Source organism: Salvelinus namaycush, chromosome 13 (genome assembly GCF_016432855.1).
Source record: "Salvelinus namaycush isolate Seneca chromosome 13, SaNama_1.0, whole genome shotgun sequence".
NCBI classification, from domain to species: domain Eukaryota; kingdom Metazoa; phylum Chordata; class Actinopteri; order Salmoniformes; family Salmonidae; genus Salvelinus; species Salvelinus namaycush.
In genome coordinates this window covers 15,158,494-15,182,432 of record NC_052319.1, presented here as the reverse complement: position 1 = coordinate 15,182,432, position 23,939 = coordinate 15,158,494, and the positions used below count along the sequence as shown (strand labels likewise).

Below are 23,939 nucleotides of genomic sequence, written 5' to 3'. Positions count from 1 at the left end.
ACTATATTTTTGTTGGAGATTACTTTTCTGGGAACATCTGAGTGATCTAAACTCTATAGACTAACAGACTGTCAGCTGGCCATTATGTTCGGCCTAGACTGTAAGGACAGGTGACCACGTCACCCCCTATGTCCGTATCCTGTGGTCCGGTCCAGGGAGAGACACACACCCCGTGCCACGTGTAACCCTACCCCTGATTGGGGAGGCTTGGGATCATTTGATCCCCTCGCTGAGTGGCAGGCCTCTTCGATCAGAACTCGCCTGCTCAGGTGTCCCTTTGTGTCTGAGCGGTGAGCACGGGTTCAGGCAAGGCAGTAGATATAAGACCTCCCATTAAGGGAGAGAGAAAAGGATAGAACTGTGTTTTCATTTGGTATCAGGATTGGAAGAAAAAGACTTGATGGTGGAGAGGATCAAGATAATTACTACCGGCATCTAATGGTCACTCGGTTGGTCAGAAAAGTAGCTGGTCATCTTAGCGGCAATCTACAGATTGGTTTGCTCAAGCCTTCCTTCTCTTATCTATTTGGGTCTTCGCCTTTTCACCTCTTTTCTTTTGTCTTTCCTCTTGTCTATCCTGTACTTTGCGCTCTCATCCGTCTTTCTTCTCCTCTTTCTCCTCCGCTCTTTCATTCCATGCCGTGTTTCTGTCAACTGCTCTGAGATGGACTGTACAATAGATGACAGGGTGTGAGCGGAGACATGGCAGACCAAGAGAACACTGAGGAGCTAGCAGCTCCTTCTGCTGAGGAGAGCACAGCCACTGTCACGGTAAGAATCTTACCAACCTGTGTGTGTCCATGATTGGTATAGTGAATAGTTACCTAGTTCAGTTCAGATAAGTGAATGAGCTTAGTCCTACACTCTTACAAAAAAAAGGTTATATCTAGAACCTAAAATGGTTCTTCTACTGTCTCCATAGGAGAACCCTTTGAAGAGCCCTTTTTGGTTCCAGGTAGAACCAATTTGAGTTCCATGTAAAACCCTTTCCATAGAGGGTTCTAGCTGGAACCAAAAAAGGTTATCCTATTGGGACAGCCGAAGAACCGTTTTGGAACCCTTTTTTCTAAGTGTGTATGCATGTTCAGAAATTACTTCAGATTATGTAAAAGTTATATTAGCAAGCCATATGGTCAAGAGCTTTGGTTACATGTCTATGTTAGCTATTCACGTGGCTCTATACTATTGGTCGATGAGTAGTATAAGCGTTGGGTAAATATCCATATCATCCCATAGGCCCCTGAGGCCGAGCAGACAGACACATGGAGGATAGAGGTGGTGTCTGTGACTGATGAGGACCTCCCGACGGTCGATACTCCGACCACATTGAATGTCAGTTCCCTCGACAGCCCCAATGACACCCCTCTACCTGAAACTGCCAAACCTGAACCCACCACTGAGCCCAAAGCCCCGGCCCCTGCCCCACCAAGTCCAGCCATGCCAATCACTAAGGTCCAGCCTTTCATGAATGGTAAGAGACTGGGACTCCTTACCTGTACATTTTCTGACGGTCTCTCAAAGAGAGGAGTGTGAGGTGTAATAGGTAAGAGTTCACCATTGTGGATTATAGGATTCTATGCCGACATTTGAATGAACATGAAAAAAGTGTTCCAAAATGGTTATTTGCGGAGGGTGTTCAACCAAGAACCGTTTTGATCAGAGAACCCATTTTGGAAGACAAGGGTTCTTGTAAGGCAAAGGGTTCTATCTAGAACCTTTAACATCATAAGAAACGTTTTTGGAAGAAAGGGTTATTTGATGATTCTTTGGAAAGCAAGAAGGATCATTTGAAAAGCAAGAAGGGTTCTACATAGAACCATATATAACATTTCCCGTTATGCTCAATTGCAGGGAGATTTTCATAATAGTTTCTTTTACTGTAATATTTGTGTTTTTGCATGTACATTGATTGGTTGATACATTTTATGCTATACGAAGACAAATAATATACAGTTTTCTAAACTAATCCAATCTGTTAGTAATTGGATTTAGTGCACCTGTTACTGAGATGGTTGTTCCAGTTTAGATGATTGAGGTGGTCTCAGTATTCAATCTTCCGTACCCTGGCAGTCATTCTGAATGCAGGTTGCGGGTGACTAACAATTCCACTTGTTGGATATCCTAATTCTGGCTGGATTCCAATTACACATCACTTTGCAAGCCAGCATAATGTGACTTGCAGGCTTGATTTGGCCCTTAAACCAGGATATTCCTAACACCAATGTGTGTTACTAGGTCCTCAAAAAAAGGCCTTATGATATATGCAATCTATTGTCTTAAATAATTACATTTTAAAGGCTAATAAGGGTGGTAGAACTGTTTATAGAGGGTTCTAGGAAGATCCTTCCAAAGATAAAATGGTTATTGGTAGAACCCTTCATAGAGGTTTAAAAGCAGAGCCCTACATAGAGGGATCTAGGTAGAACTATATACAGGGGGTTCTTTGAAGAACCCTACACAGAGGGCTCTAGACAGAACCCTCTGCAAAGGGTTCTACCCAGCACCAAAAAGAGTTCCCCTATGGGGACAAACCGAAGAACCCTGTATGGTTATACTAAACACCTTTTTCTCTAAGAGTGTAGTGGTTGGCCCTGAAAGGCTCTTTGAATTCTAAATTCCTTTGTCATGATCCCTCAGAGGAGAAGACATGGTGTGGCCGGTTGGTGGCTCGCAGGATGGAGCTGCTGATCGGAGCGTTGGTCCTCATGGTGGTTATTCTCATGCTGGGCATTGGGCTGGGAGGTGAGCACTAACGAACATAGTCCATTTGTAATTAATTCATTATGCCACTTTCCTCAGCTCTTTAAATAATTAATGCACCCTATCCAGTTATACAACTTGGGTCCCATCCTGCTTTAAAGTCAGTCATTGCCTGGAACCCCGGTTGCACAGTAAAGACAGAAACAAGTGTTGTTGTCTGGTGTCAGTTTACAACCAACAGCATGTTAAAGGGAGTTTCATGTCTCCACAGTGGGTCTTAGCTGTGTGGGTAAGTTCCGCTGTGGTACGTCCTCTCGCTGCATCAGTGGCTCAGCGCAGTGTGACGGGGTGATGGACTGTGAGAATGGGGAGGACGAGCTAAGCTGTGGTGAGCAGAGCTAATGTTTTATCTCAACATATACAAGGACAAGCACACATTAGACTATTGAGACGCAGCCGGTCAAGGGACTCATTCAGTAGAAGCCTATATTCCTCACTCTCTCTACCTATATCTCTGCTTCTGTCTCCTTCTCGACCTGACTGTTTGTACAGTGCGTTTGAGTGGAAAGAGTTCAGTGCTCCAGGTGCTGAGTGGAGGTGTGTGGAGGACTGTCTGCGCTGAAGACTGGAACCCTGCTCTGGGCCTTTCTGCCTGCAAGCAGCTGGGCTACTCCAGGTACGACTAGGGTATTTAACATGATATGCGTTACTGGCCTTCTTGAGCCCTCTTTTTCATTGCCCTTGTGTGTTCCAGGATAGAGCTTGCCTTGTGATAATAGATGCATTTTCGGAGGGTGTTTCTGATTAATTGGCAATAACTTATTCTATTCACCCCTCAGGTATGTGGAGTCCCGCTCCCTCCCCCTCGCTGCTATAGAGCAGGACTTCCAGCATAACCTGGTGTCAATCAACCTGAGCCAGTCGGGCCAACAGGCCATCAAGATTCACAACGCCACCAGCCTCAGGTAGCCCCCTGTCACCACACCAGAACAAGAGAGTTGATAGGGACTGCTGCTGAATTATTTTTCAATCAATATTCTGATCATCTCTGTCTTCTGCTCTCTCTTCGTCTTGCTCTCCCTTTCCTCTCTTTCTCCAGTAAGACTCAATGCAGCTCAGGGACGGTGACCACAATCAAATGCCTGGGTGAGTGAATATTTAAGGAAGTGGGAAACGATACACAAAGGTAATACTAGTATTGTAAGCGCATATTGTGCATGTGTCTGCAGAGTGCGGCTCCAGACCCCAGTTCAGCAGTCGTATTGTTGGGGGTAATGTCTCAGCACCGGGCCAGTTCCCCTGGCAGGTGAGCCTACACTTCCAGAGTGAACACTTGTGTGGAGGCTCTGTCGTAGCAGACAGCTGGATACTGACAGCTGCACACTGCGTGTATGGGTGAGTCGAAAGTGAACAAACACACACACACACAGAATCATATGCAACACACACACATACACATACCCACACACACAAACACATAATCATATGACAAACACGCACACACACACACACACACACACACACACACAATCCAACACATCTCATACTGTTCCTCCTTTCTCAGGTTTGCGTTCCCCTCACTGTGGGCAGTGCATGTAGGGTTGACAGAGCAGCCGGTGAATGGGGCTCAGGCTCTGGCAGTACAGAAGATTATTTACCATGGCCGCTACCGGCCCAAAGCTCTAGACTATGACATCGCTCTGATGAAGCTGGCTGAGCCACTCACCTTTAACGGTAGGTAGGGACCCCTCTGTCTTTTAACATACTGTACATCTCTGATCTCCCTCCATTTGTCTTTATGAATGGAGGGAGGGATGGAGGCAGATGCGAGGCTCATAGTATATCCTATGCTTTGTTTCTATAACTCATTCTTTATCCACCTCAATCATCTCCCTCCATTTCTAATTTTCTCACACTGTCCACTCTTTCTTTTCACCCCGATACACCACGTCTTCTCTCTGGTCACCTGGCTGTCTCTCTCTCTCAGGTTTCACGGGCTCTGACAGCAAAATGTCATGATGTGTGTGGTCTGTCTGTGGTTGAGGCCACAAGGCTCACCCACACCCCTACTACTCTTGTTTTCCTGCAGTCCTGCATCTCTACTCTAGCTCACTTTTCATTACTGAATGCGTTGTTTTCTCGCCATTTGTTAGTTGCTCCAGGAATAAGAATCAGGTTGATTGTAGATTGTCTCAGTGAACTCTTACTTTATCACTATTTTTAACCCAGGTGTTTCTGGGAAGTGTAGTTTGTTTCTGTGACCTGTCCTCCTTTCCTGCTTCAGGTCTAGTGGAGCCCATCTGCCTACCTAACTTTGGGGAGGACTTTGAGGATGGGACCATGTGTTGGATCTCAGGCTGGGGGGCCACTTCAGATGGGGGTGAGTCTAGGGTGTTAAGCATCTCACATGCTGTTTCTCTATTCCCACTAGTGGTCAGTCTAGGAGTCATATAGTTTTAAAATGTTTTTCTTTGTAAATGTATACTTTGTCTGAGTGTATTCTGCTCTTTGCCAGGTGACGCTAGTGATTCGTTGCTCTCTGCCCGGGTCCCACTCATCTCCTCTAAGGCGTGCAGCACGCCAGGGGTCTACCAGGGCTACATCTCCCCCGGGATGATCTGTGCAGGTTACCTGGAGGGAGGAACAGACTCCTGCCAGGTACTGTAAGCTGATGGTGGTGAGCCTTAATATAGAGTGAGACCTTTTGTGATTGTGTAAGTCTACATGGGTTAAATATGCATGTGCTGATATGTTTTCACTGCTGTTAAAATATTAGCTGTGTCTAGGGACTTTCTGTGTGAGCCTGGGGTTTTACTGTTGTGTTTGTGGCCCCCAGGGAGACAGCGGGGGACCTCTGGCATGTGAGGACTCTGGTGTGTGGAAACTGGTGGGGGCCACTAGCTGGGGCCAGGGCTGTGCTGATAGGAACAAGCCTGGGGTGTACACCCGCGTCACCCAGTCCCTCAAGTGGATCCACCAACAGATGGAGGTTAGGAAGGGGAGCAGGGGTTGGGGATTGGGGCTGGCAGTGATTGATGAGCAAGTATTTTAGGGTTTATGAGAAGGGCCAAGAGTTTTGTTCTGACCAATAAAACTTCTTATCATGGGTGCCATTTATCAGGGGAGTTAGTGGAGAGAGAGCCAGTGAGTCAGAATGAAAGAATGAATTAATGAATGAATGAACGAGGACGTGATTCCTCAGTGTGTGTCCAACAAAGCAGAGACGATTAGAACCGCAGTGAAGCAGAGAGACTTCAACAGCTGTTGGGGGAGAGAAAGGGTACGATGCTTGAGCCTCCCCTTCTGTCCCTCGTGTGTCTTTTCTTATTCTGTTTCACAAGCCCAGCTGTTCTCCTGTCCATCGATTCACAGAACTAAGACCGACAGCAGTGTTCTATTCACGTAGTGTGCCTCCCCTCCCCCAAATCCAGCAGCTGGCTGTACAGTAGAGTACAGGGTTGCGTTCAGATATGAAATATGACATGCCTCTCTGACACATAGAGGAAGAAATCAATTCAGCTCGATTCATCACAGTTGTGTCTGCAACATTCAGTGTGTTCACTCTTGTGAACGTTACCCAGTGCTTACGCTATGCTTCCTCACTGACACCTAGTGGAGATGAAGTATAACTCAAACCCATGTCAATGTTCCTCTTCTCCTGTGTCTGTGTTTCTACATCTCTAGAAAGAAGAGGAGCTGAACCCCTCGGAAGTTAGTACGGACAACTGAATTAGTAGAGAACTCTTTTTATACATGTTACTTCTATCAAAAGTTTATAATCTTGTACATTGCCAGGGACTTAAGAGTACTGCCAACGAACCAAATGTTGAATGTATAGCACAGGCCAGGGTTGGATGGCCTAACAGTGACAGCAGCCCTCACAGGAGAGGCAAGGGCAAACCACCCCCCAGAACAAGACACAGTAACCTTATAGACATTTTGGATGCTCAGAAAAGGCTAGAAAAGCATCTGGATCAGAATACGGTATAGTACACTAAACCTTTGTCAGTTTGTATCCTACAAACCATGGCTACAACCAAGCACAATGAAGGCAGTGGCACACTCAACAGTAGAGGTAAGGCATTGTTTATTCCAAAATAAAAAGCTCGAAGGCAAACAGAGAAAAGTGAACAACAGTAGATAACAAGTGACAGCGATGGTAGAGATGTGAGAGACAGAGTGTGCAGCTGAGTCCCACCTGAACCCGAGCCAGAAACACTCAGTGGGGATGTAAGTGCATCTCAGGTTGTTTGAATGACATCCCAAGATAAGAGGGAAAATTTGATGGAAACTATACAGTACATTGGGGCAGCTTTTCCCAACAACAAAGGCCCTGACTTGGGCAATGATATTAGAATAGAAGATGGAGAGTTCGGAAAACATTCTTAAAACTGTCCCTAGATCAGCCAGAGTACAAGTCCTCCAATCCTTCTCAAACAGAGGACCAATGTGCTGCCTGTGAGGTCTGAGGATCCCAACTGCTCTCTCTCCACTTTTAATACAATCATATGTATGTGTACATAAATAAAGATTAACGTGTGCAAAATATCATTTTTAGACTGTGATCTACTTTGTACTGTATCTATGTATTGTTGATCTGACTGCCTAAGTACTATTTCAGTTCCTCGTGATTGTGTTATAATAAACATTGTGCACTTGAAAGAGTGACGTCTGTGCTATTATTATAAATGATTTAAAAAATGTGACATGCTGTATACACTGTGACAAAACTGGACATGTCTGTATAAAATCAGGGTACTGCAATCAATGAACTGTGCAAGACCAAGTATATCTCAGTATATTTGAATTCAAACCCCAACTGTGATTGATAATGTAACATATTACTATGTCGTAGCTACTGTAAGTCAGTGACCTGCAGTTTAGCGTCCTTTGACTAATTTAACTATGGGTTAGTTAGGCTTTCTGAGCTTCTTGGCTATAGTTAAAGGGATAGTTAACCCAAATTACAAAATTACATATTGATTTCTTGACCCTCTAAGCAGTCTATGGACAGAAATCCATGTACGCAGTCTGTAAGCAGTCTAGGTGTGACAGCAATCCATGCTTTGGTTTTGTTTACCTGGCCACCATTACAAATGCTAGCATTGTAGTATTTGTGGCACAAATCAAATGCAAATCAGTGGTAGCTATAGCATTTTCGCGCCTCATGTCCAAATCATCCTAAAGTACATGAAGTGCATAATTGCTGATATACTGTAGGTAACATTGACTTGCATTGGATTTGTGCCACAAATGCTAAAAGTTAGCATTTGAAACAGTGGCCAGATAAACAAAACCAAAGCATGTATTACTCTCATACCTTGTCCATAGTTTTTAAAGGGTAAGGAAACCCATAAGTCATTTTGTAGTTTCAAAATAACATAAATAAATATTTTTCGTATCTTTTGTTAAAACCAATTGACATATCAATTTGTTTCTTATTTGTCATCTTGAATATATAGACAACTTAATCGGACCATGGAAAACAGGGCCGCTAACTTGAATAACAAACCTTTTATACATAAATATTTCATACAAAGCAAGAGAACATAAAACAAACAACACATACTTCTCATGTTCGTATATAAAAATCTAGTTTCTTATTTTTTTCTCATGGGGCCTATATGGCCATGTGTAAGCCTTGGAGTCAGTCATAATCAGAATGGGAACATTGTGTGTGTGTGTGTGTGTGTGTGTGTGTGTGTGTGTGTGTGTGTGTGTGTGTGTGTGTGTGTGTGTGTGTGTGTGTGTGTGTGTGTGTGTGTGTGTGTGTGTGTGTGTGTGTGTGTGTTTGTGTGCGTGCGTGCGTGCGTGCGTGTGTGTGTGTGTGTGTGCCCACAAGAAGCAATTGAGTTAGTCATCATGCCAAGTTGTTGATTGGCTTAAGCTTTAACTAAGTCCTATTAGCTACACGTGGAGTGAGATAATTATCCTGTTTACCAGCAGCATCCTCCTCGCCAGCAAGTTGATCCATCTGACCTAACACATAGATAAAATGTGTCTGTAGACTAGACTATTACCTAACAACAATTATTCTGGTTACTGACTGGGCTCTGAATTACCACTTGTGAAGTAATACAGATACAGGTTTAACTGATACAGTTAAACCTACTTTTAAATACAACAAGCATCGATTTGTGTCATGTACAACTTACACATGAGCCAGGGATTGTGTGTCTGTGTTGTCAGTTGAACTCCTGATATTTACTGAAAAATGCACAACTTGTAGCATTTATCATGTCAAGAGGCACAGTTGGTTCTTTAGATGGGATCAGAGAAGGGAAAAATAGTTAGTTTTAAATAGAATTCATACTCATTAGGCAGTTATGGTTGTATCCAGCAGAGGGAAGCACATGCAATGTTAAAATTGTATTTACAGCTTCAAGAGACGTTTCAAAAGAACCTCAATAACAGCTTCAAGTAATGTACCTATGCTTCATTCTGATGGTTCAAAACTGATAAGACAAAGGTATCATACATTTTGTAATAGGCCTACATTTCTGGCAGTGTTGGAAAAATTACCCAATTGTCATACTGAGTAAAAGTAAAGATACATTAAAAGAAAATGACTCAAGTAAAAGTGAAAGTCACCCAGTAAAATACTACCTGACTACAAGTCTAAAAGTATTTGGTTATAAATGTACTTAGGTATCAAAAGTAAATGTAATTGCTAAAATATACTTCAGAATCAAAAGTAAAATTCCTTATATTAAGCAAACCAGATGGCACGGTTTTCTTGATTTGTAATTTATGGATAGCCAGTGACACTCTTCAACACTAAAACATAATTTACAAACGAGGCATTTGTGATTAGTGAGTCTGCCAGATCAGTGGCAATAGGGATGACCGGGGATGTTCTCTTGATAAGTGCGTGTATTAGACAATTTTTCTGTCCTGCTGAGCATTCAAGATTTACTTTTGGGTGTCAGGGAAAACGTAAGGAGTAAAAAGTACATTCATTTGATTAGGAATGTAGTGGAGTAAAAGTAAAAGTTGTCAAAAATATAATTAGTAAAGTAAACCACAAATACCACAAAAAACTTAACTAGTATTTTTACTTAAGTACCTAACAACACTGATTGCTGGCCACATTGCTTGAATCTGTTTTATAAAAATGGTAAAGATCCTGATGTTTCCATGTTTTCCTCAAAATCCAAGGCTACAAGGTGTGTGTGATTGTGTTATCATAATGTGATTTGATACAGATATAACCCCAGGATAATTGGTGTATGGGGACCAACACCAACAGGAAGTGACAGTACAGTACTTGTGCCCTTAAGAAATAACTACCCATGTAGACTCATCAAATCAATTTTTGTCACTAAAACTTTCTCATTGGTTTTTCCATTGTGGTTGACTCATAGAGAATAAGGATTGACAGCACTCATATTGGAATAGGCTACTGTACCAGCACAGCTTGATTGGTATCTCAAAGGACCCATATTTCCATTCCACCATTGTGACACAATACCACCTCTAGTTTCCCCAAATCTTTATGACCATCTGAGTTTAGTCATCTTGTTATTTTATTGTTGGCGTTGGCAATTTCTATGGTGACAAAGCTGACCTGTTTACTGACGTTCTCACTTCTCCCCAATTCTGACCTTTACTTGACAGCCAAGATAAGTGAGAAGCATTCAGACACAGGACTTGGACTCAAACATGAATTTGTGTTTGTCAGCCTATGCCGATTGCTCACACATCCTCTATTTACTGTGATGTGATTTTTTCCCCCTCTTATATTATTTTTACGAATGAAATTGGTTCAAATAAATTCCCACTGTATTCTTCCATCCTAAGAAGGTTGAACTCCGTCTGCTCAGCCTGCTCTCATAGACTAGACGTAACATACTAAACACTCAAATTAAAATGACATGTTATTACATTGGTATGGTTACACAAGACTGAAGGTAACTTCCGGCAAATAACCCGAATGTCTAGCAACTCAAAGGTTGCTTACTTGAATCTCATCACAGACAACTTTAGCATTTTCGCTAATTAGTTACTTTGCAACTACTTAGCGTGTAGCTAAACCTTTCCCTAACCCTAACATGAACCATTTAACCTAACTCCTAATTCTAACCTTAACCTTAACCTTAACCCCTAGCCTAGCTAACATTAGCCACCTAGTTAATGTTAGAGTTAGCTACCAAGCTAACGTTAGCCACAACAAATTGAAATTTGTAACATATCATACGTATTGTACATTCATAACATATTGTACAAATTGCAATTCTTAACATATCAAACGAAATGTAATTCATAACATATCATACCAAATGGATGATGGACATCCACAAATTAATACATACCCTACGAAATGTAACATACCATACTAAATGGAGGGAGACAGATTTTTGAAAATGTGCTCCTTGCAGATGTCAAGTAATTCAAAGGCACAATTAAGACTTGTCTCTTCCAGTACAATGGAGGCTGGTCTCTGTTGAGGCAATGGTGCTTTCTGCTCTGCAGCTGATTGTGTTCACCAACCAACAGACCTATTCCTCCCTCATCTGTATTCCCTGGAGCCCCATCTGCACTCTCTCTCCATATATACTGTAGCTTCATCACCTTGAAAGGCGATTGTTGTAACACTCACAAATTAGTCTTTTTCAATCATTTCTCACCTCCACTCCTCTCTCCTGTTGAGTAATAACACAGCTCTAACATGACAAAGATCCATATATCTTCATGGCTCATATATTCTCATTGATTGGAAAATACACGGTTGCATCTTATTTGTAGCCTGGCTACAAAGTCCAACTTCGTTCAATTACAAATAAGATTTGTCAAGCAAGAAGATACATGCTGTAGCTTAGACGTTCTTGAAATTCTGTAAATATAACAACTAAAACATTATGGATGGAGAACCTCTACCCCCAGTTTTACAGAAGATCAACAGTGATCTGTTGTCCTCCTATCTCTGTAGGCCTAGATTCTTGTTATCTCTTTCAAGGTTAATACTGCAGCCTTTTGAGAGTGCAGTCCACTATAGCAAAGCTACTCGTTTCATTGGAAAAAGAGACTGCATGAAACTTCAAACCTTAGACAAGACACAAATTCAGTAGTGTAAAGTACTTAAGTAAAAATACTTTAAAATACTACTTAAGTCAATTTTTGGAGTATCTGTACTTTACTTTACTATTTATATTTTTGACAACTTTAACTTTTACTCCACTACATTCCTAAAGAAAATAATGTACTTTTTACTCCTTACATTTTCCCTGACACCCAAAAGTACTCATATATTTTGAATGCTTAGCAGGACAAGAAAATAGTCCAATTCACGTACTTATCAAGAGAACATCCCTGGTCATCCCTACTACTAGCCTCTGTTATGGCGGACTCACTAAACACAAATTCTTCATTTGTACATGATGTCTGAGTGTTGGAGTGTGCCCCTGAATATCCGTGAATTTAAAAAACAAGATAATCGTCCCATCTGGTTTGCCTAATATAAGCAATTTGAAATGATTTATACTTGTACTTTTGCGTTTGATGCTTAAGTATATTTTTGCAATTACATTTACTTTTGATTCTTAAGTATATTTAAAACCAAATACTTTTAGACTTTTACTAAAGTCATATTTTACTGGGTGTCTTTCACTTTTACTTGAGTCATTTTCTATTAAGGTATCTTTACTTTTACTTAAGTATGACAATTGGGTAGTTTTTGCACCACTGCACAAATTCAACAACACTCAACCTTATCTCTACTCAAACAGACTCATTTACTGACTCAGGCACACATCCTCATACCCACAGAAGTTGTACCAGATGTCTTTATCCCAGAACTGCACAATAACACATCAGTCATGATAGTCTCATAGTATGACAGGTATGGATTTTGCATCCTGAGGTGACTCGCAACCCGAAGAACTCTATATCACCAGAGATCATTGTCATGTACTGGGTGTCCATAGTTATCAGAGTGTCATTGATTTTGTGGAGATGTGGTTAACTCCTGTTATTTTTCTCCATGGCCTAATTAAAGATTCAGAAGGGACCTTGTCTCTGTGTTGATGTTGTGTCCCAGGGGGTGGTGTAATTCTGCTAACAGACAGGAAAAGGCCCTGTGTCAACCAGGATGCTGAGGTGGCACTTCAATGCTGGCATCCATACAGACGAGGGTCGCTTCCTTCATCTGACCGCTGTGAGTTAACTGTACCTCCATCTCTAGGACTCCACACGACCTGTAAATGAACTCACCGCTTTACATGCATATGGCACACCCCAGCTGTCAATTTATGCTAATGCCCCTCGAATTAGCCATGGAAAACAATTAATTCTCTCAGAGAGTTGATGCGGAGTTTTCACAAGGAGCCTTACCACAGTCTTTTGTGTCAGAACACTTGCTGACTTTGTGGGTAGTGAGGCAGAGGCATGGATAGAATTCAAGTGAAAAAGTGCCCAAAATTAAAACAAGGTCTTGCAAGCTTAGTTAATATTCCAGCAAGTAATCACTGGAGTTGGTTAGTTCATTGATCTGACAGTAGTTTGTATGTCTTTCTTTTGACACCTGTTTGCAGAAATGGTCTGGCCGTTTGGGCAAATTCCAAGTGGGCCGGTCCATCTCATGGGAGATTTTGGTTTGTGGTCCTGTTAAGAAATATTATTGTATTTTTTGTGCGGAATTATCATAATTTAGGTAATGGGTTGCCGTTCCATTTCACAGACACCGGCCCAAAGTAGTTTAGTGGGCCGACCCATTTGCCCCCCGTGAGCTGGTGTGTCAAAAATGCCCAGGACGATGTATGGTCCCAGTCCGCCCCCTGTTTGTGTATCATTAGCTGGCTGTCAATGTGGTTGTGCTTGGTGGTTACCAGAAAAGTATTTATTACTATTTTATTTGGCAACTACTTGTTTTACTTTACTATAGTTTCTTATAACATAAGTCTAACATAATAAGGGATTTTAAAACACATGTGATGTGTCTTATTTGGTATGCCTTGCTGTGCTTTGGATGACATGGCATCTTGTGTGAGATTAACTGTAACAGCCTATTGCTCCGCTATCTTCTGCAGGTAAGTGGCTGCTCTGGAATAAGCTTTTTGCTGAGTCTTAAAGTCCTACTACAGTCTCCTTTTCAGCTCATTATCACCTGATTTACTTAACAAAAGGCACATCTCAATAGGTGTTCCAGGTATCCTCATGATATGGCACAAGTGGAGGGGTGGGCCTTTCCTCTTTTGTTCTCTATTGCTCCTCCACTATTCGTTAAGCAAGGTGGGAGGCCGATGACATCACGATTCCCCATCAAACCAAATCAAATCAAGGTTTATTGGTCATGTTCACAGATTTGCAGGTGCAGTGAAATGCTTGTGTTTCTAGCTCCATCAGTGCATTAATAATACCTAGCAATACAAAACAATATGCCCATAATCCCAAAAGTAAAAATAAAGAAATAAAGAAATATCAGAACGAGCAATGTCCGAGTCAGAATATAAATATGTACACTGAGTGTACAAAACACTAGGAACACCTTCCTAATATTGAGTTGCACCCCCTTTTGTCCTCAGAACAGCCTCAATTCGTCGGCGCATGGACTCTTCAAGGTGTCAAAAGCGTTCCACAGGGATGTTGGCCCATGTTGACTCCAATGCTTCCCACAGTTGTGTCAATTTGGCTGGATGTCCTTTGGGTGGTCGACCATTCTTGATACACACGGGAAATTGTTGAGAGTGAAAAACCCAGCAGCATTGCAGTTCTTAACACACTCAAACCGGTGTGCCTGGCACCTACTACCATACTCTTAAATCACTTCAATATTTTGTCCTGCCCCTTCACCCTCTGAATGGCACACATCCACAATGTCTCAAATGTCTCAAGGCTTAAAAATCCTTCTTTAACCTGTTTCCTCCACTTCATTTACACAGATTGAAGTGGATTTAATAGGTGACATCAAAAAGGGATCATAGCTTTCACCTGGATGTACCTGGTCAGTCTATGTCATGGAAAGAGCCGGTGTTCCTAATGTTTTGTACACATTTAATGGTGCATGGACAGTATGGATAGTATATGAATAGAAAAGGTGTGTACAGCAGTAGTTATATAGGATGTGTCATGCCTGCTCCCGCTCCCCCTCCCTGGTGCTCGAAGGTGCCAGGCTCCCCACGCGCATCAGTGAATTATTGGACTCACCTGAACTCAATCACTCATATTACCTCCCCTATATTTGTCAGTTCCCCAGCTCTGTTCCCTGCTGCTGCATTAATTGTCTTATGTCCTTATGTTACTCGGTGCTAACGCTGTTCCTGTCCTGTTCTATGTCTGTTCCAAATGAAATGTTGACTCCCCGTATCTGCTTCTCATCTCCACCATCGGTCCTTACAGAATGCAGCAGCCATCAAACAAAGCATCGAGGAGTGCTGGCATTCCGGTTGGTCGGGTCTGGGGGCCGCCGCCGCCGATGGAACCGGGGGTGCCTAAGCCAGCTCGTCGGGCTTCCACGCCCTAGCTGGCTCGAGAGGTTTTCTTGTCCAGGTTGGCTCGGCAGGCGCCCATCCCACGTCAGGCCTCAGCTGGATCGCCAGGGTTTTACACCAGCTAGCTTGCCAGGCGTCTACGCTTCAGCCGGCTCATCAAGCTCCCATGGTTCAGCGGGATCCTCAGGCTGTCACATCTCAACCGGGTCGTCAGACTCCCACGCCTCAGCCTGTTCGTCAGGCTCCCACACCTCCCACGCCGGTTCATCGGGCTTATACGCCCTAACTGGCTGATAGTATATGAATAGATAAGGTGTGTACAGCAGTAGTTATATAGGATGTGTCATGCCTGCTCCCACTCCCCTTCCCTGGTGCTCGAAGGCGCCAGGCTCCCCAGCATTACGCACTCCTGCCACCATCATTACGCACACCTACCTTCCCCCGTCAAGCGCATCAGCGAATTATTGGACTCACCTCTCAATCACCTGTTTTATTACCTCCCCTATATTTGTCAGTTTCCCAGCTCTGTTCCCTGCTGCTGCATTAATTGTCATATGTCCTTATGTTACCCGGTGCTAACGCTGTTCCTGTCCTGTTCTATGTCCATTACAAATTAAATGTTGACTCCCCGTACCTGCTTCTCATCTCCAGTGTTGGTCCTTACAGGATAAGCCACGAGAATAGAGTATATGTATACACATGTACTGTCTCCTCCTTGTAGATGGTGGCAGGGTGAACAGCTCGTGGCTCGGGTGGCTGAGGTCCTTGATCATCTTCTGGGCCTTCCTGTGACAATGGGTGCTGTAGAGCAGGCAGTGTGCCCACGATGATGCGTTGGGCTGGCTGCACCAATCTCTGTAGAGTTCTGCGGTTGCAGAACAGTGCCGTACCAGCCCGAAAGGATGCACTCAATGGAACATCTGTAGGAGTTTGTGAGGGTCTTAGGGGCCATGTCAAATTTCTTCAGCCCCTGAAGGTTGAATATTCACTGTTGCGCCTTATTCACCACACTGTCGGAGTGAAGGGACCATTTCAGGTTGTCAGTGATGTGCACACTGAGGAACATGAAGTTTTTGACCCTCTCCACTGCGACCTCGCTGATGTGGATGGGGGCGTGCTCTCTCTGCTGTCTCCTGTAGTCAACGATCAGCTCCTTCTTTTTTTTGTTGACGTTGAGGAAGAGGTTATTATCCTGGCACCAGTCCTCCAGGTCTCTCAGCTCCTCAGTGTAGGCTGTCTCATCATTGTTGGTAATCAGACCTAACACTGTTGTGTTGTTAGCAAACTTGATAATACAGTTAGAGATGTGCGTGGCCACACAGTCATGGGTGAACAGGGAGTACAGGAGGGGCCTGAGCACACAGCCCTGTGGGGTGTCCGTGTTGAGGTGTTCTTGCCCACCTTCACCACTTGTGGTCGGCCCGTCAGGAAGTGCAGAACCCAGTTGTACAGGGAGGGGTTCAGACCCAGGGCCCTGAGCTGAGTGATGAGCTTGGAGGACATTATGGTGTTGAAGGCTGAGCTGTAGTCAATGAACAGCATTCTTCCATAAGTATTTATCTTGTCCAGTTGGGATAGGGCAGTGTGCAGTGCGATGGGGATTGTGTCGTCACTGGATCTGTTGGGGCGGTATGCAAATTGTAGTGGGCCTAGGTTGTCAGGTAAGGTGGAGGTAATATGGTCATTAACTAGCATCTCAAAGCACAACATGATGACAGAAGTGAGTGCTACGGGGCGACAGTCATTTAGTTCAGTTACCTTCGCTTTCTTGGGTACAGGAACAATGGTGGACATCTTGAAGCAGATGGGGACACCAGACTGTTTTTGATTGATTTGATTTATTATAATCCCCATTAGCCGATATCAATGGCAACAACTAGTCTTACTGGGGTCCGACATATAACGAAAAAAACATTACAGATAAAATACTTTACAATTTACATACTGTACATATGGGATATGGAGCGAATGAATATGTCCATAAACACTCCAGCCAGCTGGTCTGCACATGCTCTGAGGATGAGGCTTGGGATGCCGTCTGGGCCGACAGCCTTGTCAGGGTTAACACGCTTAAATGACTTACTCACGTCAGCCACGGAGAACGAGAGCACACAGTCCTCGTGTGCGGAGGGGGCGGCTCGATGTTGTTTTCCTCGAAGCAGACGAAGGTGTTTAGCTTTCACCTTTATAATCCGTGATTGACTGGAATCCCGACCACATACAGTACGTCTCGTGTCTGAGCCATTGAATTGCTTCTCCACTTTGTCCCTGTACTGTTGTTTGCCTCTTTGATTGCTTTTTTTAGACCGACTCCTTGAATGGCCTACCCTAGTTTGCAGTTATGTCTAAAAACACTCATTTGCTCAAAACATATTTGTTTACACTTTAGTGTGTGTATGTTACTGTATTTCTACTTGGAATATAGTTTTCCAACAGTCAAAGTAAAACCAATTGCTGGAGGCGGTCTTTAAGTAGAAATCAAGGCACGTTTATAATACCTTTTGACAGCCTCCTCATACCTGGAGTTGCCTCTTCATCTAAACGACGATTAGAACCTCTCTTAGATCAGCAACAGGCATGTCAGGTTGAAAATATCAAGCTGCTTGACATGCCTATGATTAAGTAAATATATTGTTATGTTACTTGTGATCTTTTCCTTTTTTGATTTGTCAAAGATAAGCAAAATGGAATTGGGTGTCCATCCAAAGTAAATCTTGACTATTCTTTGTGAAGGGTTCTTTCTGCTCTCAATCTATTTTCTGCACCATTCTTGTACCTCTTTTGTGTCTCCCAAAGCAGTCATACCCACAAAGGAGGTTCAAAACCTGTGATTTTTTTGTCAGGAGAGAAGTAACTGTCTCTTTTGTATGGTGTGCAGTGTTGCAGAGCAAAAATCAATGTGGAATTACAGAGGCCCAGACACTGATTAGCAATGGTAGGTTGGCTAAAAATGACTTTTTAATGACCAAAATATCACATATTTAGGATTGTCTGTTTGTAGCACATTTTGTAATTGCAAGTAAATAGTGAGTGTGTTTGTGTGTGAGAGAGAGTGTGTAAGTTAGTAATGATAATACACTGTTGCAACTATATTAAATCAGATGACTGACCAGTCGTGTTAAGGCATGTCCACGCTGACTGAGGTTCTATTGGTTGTAGCTCCTACTGTCACCTGTCTCTCACACCCAGCTAGGCTCTGTAGGGAGACAATCGCTGTCTATCTCTGGCTCACTAACCTTCCTCATTCTTTTTCATCTGTTCAACTGACTTCCAGTGGGCCTGCCAGTATTCCTAGATCGAACTGGCAGAGATTCCAGCTCTGTTGATGTTGATGCACCAACTGCTCTCAATTGCTATCTGGCCTGTGACAGTCAGGAGGGAGACAATTCCAGCAGGAGTATCATAGAGATGATGGCAGGGGTTTAGCCTGTGAAATGACTGTCCTGGTAAGTCCAGAAACCCTATGAGATTTTTATATTCACCATTGGTAATGTAGATCCTAAACAGTGGATTTTCAACCATATCAAATAGCTCTGTACAGGATCTAATACAGCAGCTGTCTCTGTGGAGCTGTGCCTGGCTGATGCACAGTGTTAGGGAACATCAAGTCTTGTCTCCTGAACGATTTCTAAGAGGTTCTCTGGTCGAGATGAAATTGGCTATTCGCTCTGGACTGAATGCTGGAGAGGCCACGTGGGGCAAATGACGGGCAGACATCTGTGTGCATTTTATCTGCATTATACGGGGTAAAGCATTCAAAGTGTACCATCTGGGCTTGTGCTCAGCTTTATAGAAGATAATGACAGGGAGTTGTGCTGATATTCCAAATCCATGGCTTGGTGGGAATAATATTTTCCTCTGCAGGTAACATGTAGAAATACTGGATAAGGGACATGAAGTTTAGGTTAAATCTCTAAACCATTACAAATATCTCTCAAGTCAACCTGACACTTGATTAAACTGACAAATATAGTTTTACAATACATTTGAACGGATACACTTCACCATGATACACATTTCCTTTGCTTAAACTTTATTGTGCATTTCCACACCACTGCCGCTCTCTGTTGTCATCTATGCATAGTCACTTTAATTAACTCTACCTACATGTACATACTACCTCAACTAACCGGTGCCCCCACACATTGACTTTGTACCTGCACCCCCCTGTATATATTGTTATTTATTTTACTGCTCCTCTTTAATTACTTGTTACTTTTATCTCTCATTCTTTTCTGTATTTTTTGAAACTGCACTGTCGGTTAGGGGCTCGTAAGCATTTCACTGTAAGGTCTACACCTGTTGTATTCGGCACATGTGACTAATACGATTTGATTTGAATTAGTTCATATTTTTATACACAATTTAGTGTGTACTTAAACATTTTCGTGCTGGTTGATTAGCTCTACAAAGCCCACAGCACAATCATTTCCAGACTCTCCATGTCTCTCAAAGCAACAACCCAGTGCAGTCAAATTAGTGAGCTTCCCTTTGCCACATTATCATTATTCATTTGAGCTCCCCCAGAGAAACTAACACTGCCAGAGGACAGCGCAGCTGGAGCATCAACAGCCAGAGGGTACAACCATTATCATGAAACCCAACTAACACCTCGAGCAGCACAGTGTGGGTTCCTTGTGAAAATTGCTAAACAAGTTCTGTTGGCAGAGTGTGTTATACTATTTGATTATATGGTGAGGCTGATAGAGCAGAGGACAGCTGGCATGAAGAGGATTGAAAAGAATCACTCTTCACAGCTAATGCTACAAGGACATAGAGTGGTCCTTCCCCACAGGGTAAAGACGTCAGATAGACATTCAGTTTGGGTTGAGATTGAGTTGTCAACTAATGGTATTTTTGTATAATTGTGTAACTTTATCTATCAATGATTTGTGATATCTAGGTTATATTTATGTTGATGTTGATGATTAGTTAGTCATGTTTATGCAAAGTGATCATATTGAAGTATGTTGGAATGAGATTTTTTTCAGAACAAAACAAAATCAGGTCAAAATAATGATAATAATGAACCAAGTCTATCAATAACAGGTTGAATTAGATTGAATGCTTGTATTTGATGGAAAACGTAAGTGTTATGTGCATGTACATTGAGTAGATAACATGAGTAAAAAATATATTTTGTTTGACCAAGCATTATTGTGTTTCCCGAAGTGCTACTGAAGAACTCTGTCTTACGGCACAATGAATTATACCTCGGGCAAATGAACGGTGGTAAAGACCACTAGGCTGCTCAGTGTAATCTGTGCCATTAAATAAAACAGATGCTTATTTGTTTTCCCTTGTAGGGAAAAATAGATTAGTACCGGATTGACATGATAAAGGTTAACTTGAATTACAGAAGCAATTTTCCAGCCTTTTTTCATCTGTTTGAAATCTGTTAGGCCAATCGTCAAACACAAGCAAAAGATATTATTAGGCAAACATTAGAACAGGTATTGAAGTGTCAGTAAGTTTTGGGAAGCATTGTCCGGAACGGAATGATATCACATCAATAAACTTGTTGAAAAGTAAAGCCATTATTCTCTTATTTCTTAATGACATTATATGGGTATAAAAACACAATGGCTGGAAGTGCTCTAGTTTGTGAGTGCTAGGGAACAGATTTATGTCTGTGTGCCCCCGTGTTAGATTACTTTTTCGAAAGCCATCAAATTAGTCATAATGTTGCTTTTAGAATTTCCATGAACACCTGCCAAACCACCCCAGCTTAGCAACTCAGTGGGCTTACCATGTTTATAAGACATTGCCTTTGAGGTATTGCCATCAATCACAGCTGCTGCAATATATTGTCATGTAGCCTACCCAAGCCCTCTGCACCCATTCATGGTCTAGTCTAGAGACAGACATGAGCCAACAGAGCATTGAATAGTAACACAAAACGTTCTCCAAGAAAAGGCATGGCAAAACTGAAATGTACAGTATACTTTATACCTCTGGTGAGGCATCTCATTTCAGCATAGTGGCTGTTCCATGATTGAAGCCTCAACGACGGGCTTAGCTTTATCTCACTGGAGGCAGATCACAAATCTAGAGCTAACTTGAATCAAAGGACTGAGGAAGTGGAGCTTGCCTTGCTGCTGTACTGAGCTCAAAAAAATTACTTCCCTTCCAGGACGTAAGCCCTCTTGAGACAGGCTCTTTATTTGAATTCAATCCCAAACTTCTCTAACAGCAAAATATCATCTGCCTGCCACATTGTCACAGGAAAGTGACAATGTGAGTAGGTATACAATCCATAGGCCTACTCCCCAACCAGCTCAGAATGTTGCTGGCATCTATGTTCAAAAGCAGGAAGTGAAAAGACAGGAAGTGTTTCATAATCCTCTGACAGTTTCAGCTGTTTTAACTCAGCACTGTGTACTGTAAGCCTCTGACTCACTGAGGGTTGGGATATAATAAAAGGGAGATATATTGTCAGCTAAAATGACATAATATTGATTTCCTGCATGGGAATCCAGGGAGAGGAAGAAGTATGGGGCCTCTTAGCAGGTTCTTATTAATTAATAGGTTGTCTCAGGGGGTGAAGAAGTTATGTAACACTGTGGTGATTCAGTCCCATGGCGGAGACAGGGAAGCACTATAGGTGTCTCACAGGATGAGCCTAACTAGTGTGTTCTATGATGAAATTCTTCACTCAGATACTGTACGTATAGCAAAGACCATCTGCACAATAACAGCAATGAATCATGTGGCTTCAATTGAATAACATTGGATTCTGTCACCAGAGCCTCTCAAAGGCCTACAATTGAAGTGATTTTTGATTTTTATGATTTTTATTAGGATCCCCATTAGCCGACAGTTTGTCTTTTTGGGTTCCAACACATAACAAAAATACATTACAGACAAAAATACTTTACAATTTACATACATTTAAAACATTCACATTACAGATTTACATATAAAAATGTATAATAATACAACTAAAGACAATTTTAAATACATTTAAATAATACAACTAAAGAATAATAATGTGTTTACTGTGTGTGTGTGTGTGTGTATGTGTGTGTGTGTGCATCTATCAGTTACACATGTCAGTACATACAAACAAAAATTTGCTCACATGGGAGAGAGCCGTTGTACCGTGAGGTGTTGCTTTATGTTACGGTTTCTCTCCTCCTCTTCGTCTGAAGAGGAGGAGTAGGGATCAGACCAAAATGCAGCGGGTTGTGAAGACATAATGAATATTTATTAACAGAACGACAAAACACGAAAACTCTTTAACAAACTACAAAACAAATAAACGACGTAGACTGACCTAAAACATGAGAACTTACAAATACACGAAGAACGCACGAACAGGTACAGACTACAAACCAACGCTACAGTCCCGTGTGGTACGAACATACATACAGACACGGAAGACAATCACCCACAAACAAACAGTGAGAACAGCCTACCTTAATATGGTTCTCAATCAGAGGAAACGTCAAACACCTGCCTCTAATTGAGAGCCATATCAGGCAACACATTAAACCCAACATAGAAACACAACACATAGAATGCCCACCCAGCTCACGTCCTGACCAAAAAACAAAGGATAAACACAATAACTAGGGTCAGAACGTGACAGTACCCCCCCCCCCCCCCCCCCCCCCCCCCCAAGGTGCGGACTGTGACCGCACCACCTAAACCTATAGGGGAGGGTCTGGGTGGGCATCTGTCCGCGGCGGCGGCTCTGGCGCAGGAAGTGGACCCCACTTCACCCTTGTCTTTGTCCGCTTCTGTGGCCTCCTCAAGGTGGCGACCCTCGCCACCGACCTTGGACTGGGAACCCTAGACATGGGTCCCGCTGGACTTAGGGGCAGCCCCGGACTGAGGGACCGCTCCGGACTGGCTGGCTCTGGCGGATCCTGGCTGGCTGGCTCTGGCGGATCCTGGCTGGCTGGCTCTGGCGGATCCTGGCTGGCTGGCGGCTCTGGCGGATCCTGGCTGGCTGGCGGCTCTGGCGGATCCTGGCTGGCTGGCGGCTCTGGCGGATCCTGGCTGGCTGGCGGCTCTGGCGGATCCTGTCTGGCTGGCGGCTCTGGCGGATCCTGGCTGGCTGGCGGCTCTGGCTGCTCATGGCTGGCTGGCGGCTCTGGCTGCTCATGGCTGGCTGGCGGCTCTGGCTGCTCCTGGCTGGCTGGCGGCTCTGGCTGCTCCTGTCTGGCGGAAGGCTCTGGCTGCTCCTGTCTGGCGGAAGGCTCTGACTGCTCCTGTCTGGCGGACGGCTCTGACGGCTCGGGACAGACGGGCAGCTCTGACGGCTCGGGACAGACGGGCAGCTCTGACGGCTCGGGACAGACGGGCAGCTCTGACGGCTCGGGACAGACGGGCAGCTCTGACGGCTCGGAACAGACGGGCAGCTCTGACTGCTCTGGACAGACGGGCAGCTCTGACGGCTCGGGACAGACGGGCAGTTCTGGGCAGACTGGCAGTGCAGGCGGCTCTGAGCAGACGGGCACACCTGTAGGGAGGAGACGGAGAGACAGCCTGGTGCGTGGGGCTGCCACAGGACCCACCAGGCTGGAGAGACCTACAGGAGGCTTGATGTTAAGAGGCACCTGAAGGACCGGGCTGTGAGGGAGCACTGGAGCTCTGGTGCGCAGCCTTGGCACCACTCCCCCAGGCTGGAGTACTACTCCAGTCCGTACCCTCCAGAGTGCAGGCACAGGTTGAACCGGGCTGTGGATGAGCACTGGAGATCTAGTGCCTACTACGCGCACCTCTCCCTTAGGCTCCACTCCCACATTTGCCCGGTACGAGCGAAGCGTAGGCATAGGACGCACTGCACCCTCCCAGCGCCCCGGAGAC

The 23,939-nt window shown here is 43.7% G+C and overlaps 1 protein-coding gene across 1 annotated transcript; it reads left to right on the top strand.

Annotated features, from left to right (window-relative positions):
- The first annotated feature begins 702 nt into the window (after positions 1 to 702).
- On the top strand, positions 703 to 6,429 carry LOC120057793 (transmembrane protease serine 3-like). Its single transcript, XM_039006258.1, has 13 exons — positions 703 to 771; positions 1,237 to 1,471; positions 2,638 to 2,742; positions 2,972 to 3,088; positions 3,253 to 3,376; positions 3,540 to 3,665; positions 3,800 to 3,846; positions 3,930 to 4,095; positions 4,265 to 4,434; positions 4,985 to 5,080; positions 5,216 to 5,358; positions 5,537 to 5,689; positions 6,385 to 6,429. The coding sequence occupies exons 1-13, from the start codon at positions 703 to 705 to the stop codon at positions 6,427 to 6,429; spliced, it is 1,596 nt and encodes a 531-aa protein (XP_038862186.1).
- The last annotated feature ends 17,510 nt before the right edge of the window (positions 6,430 to 23,939 follow it).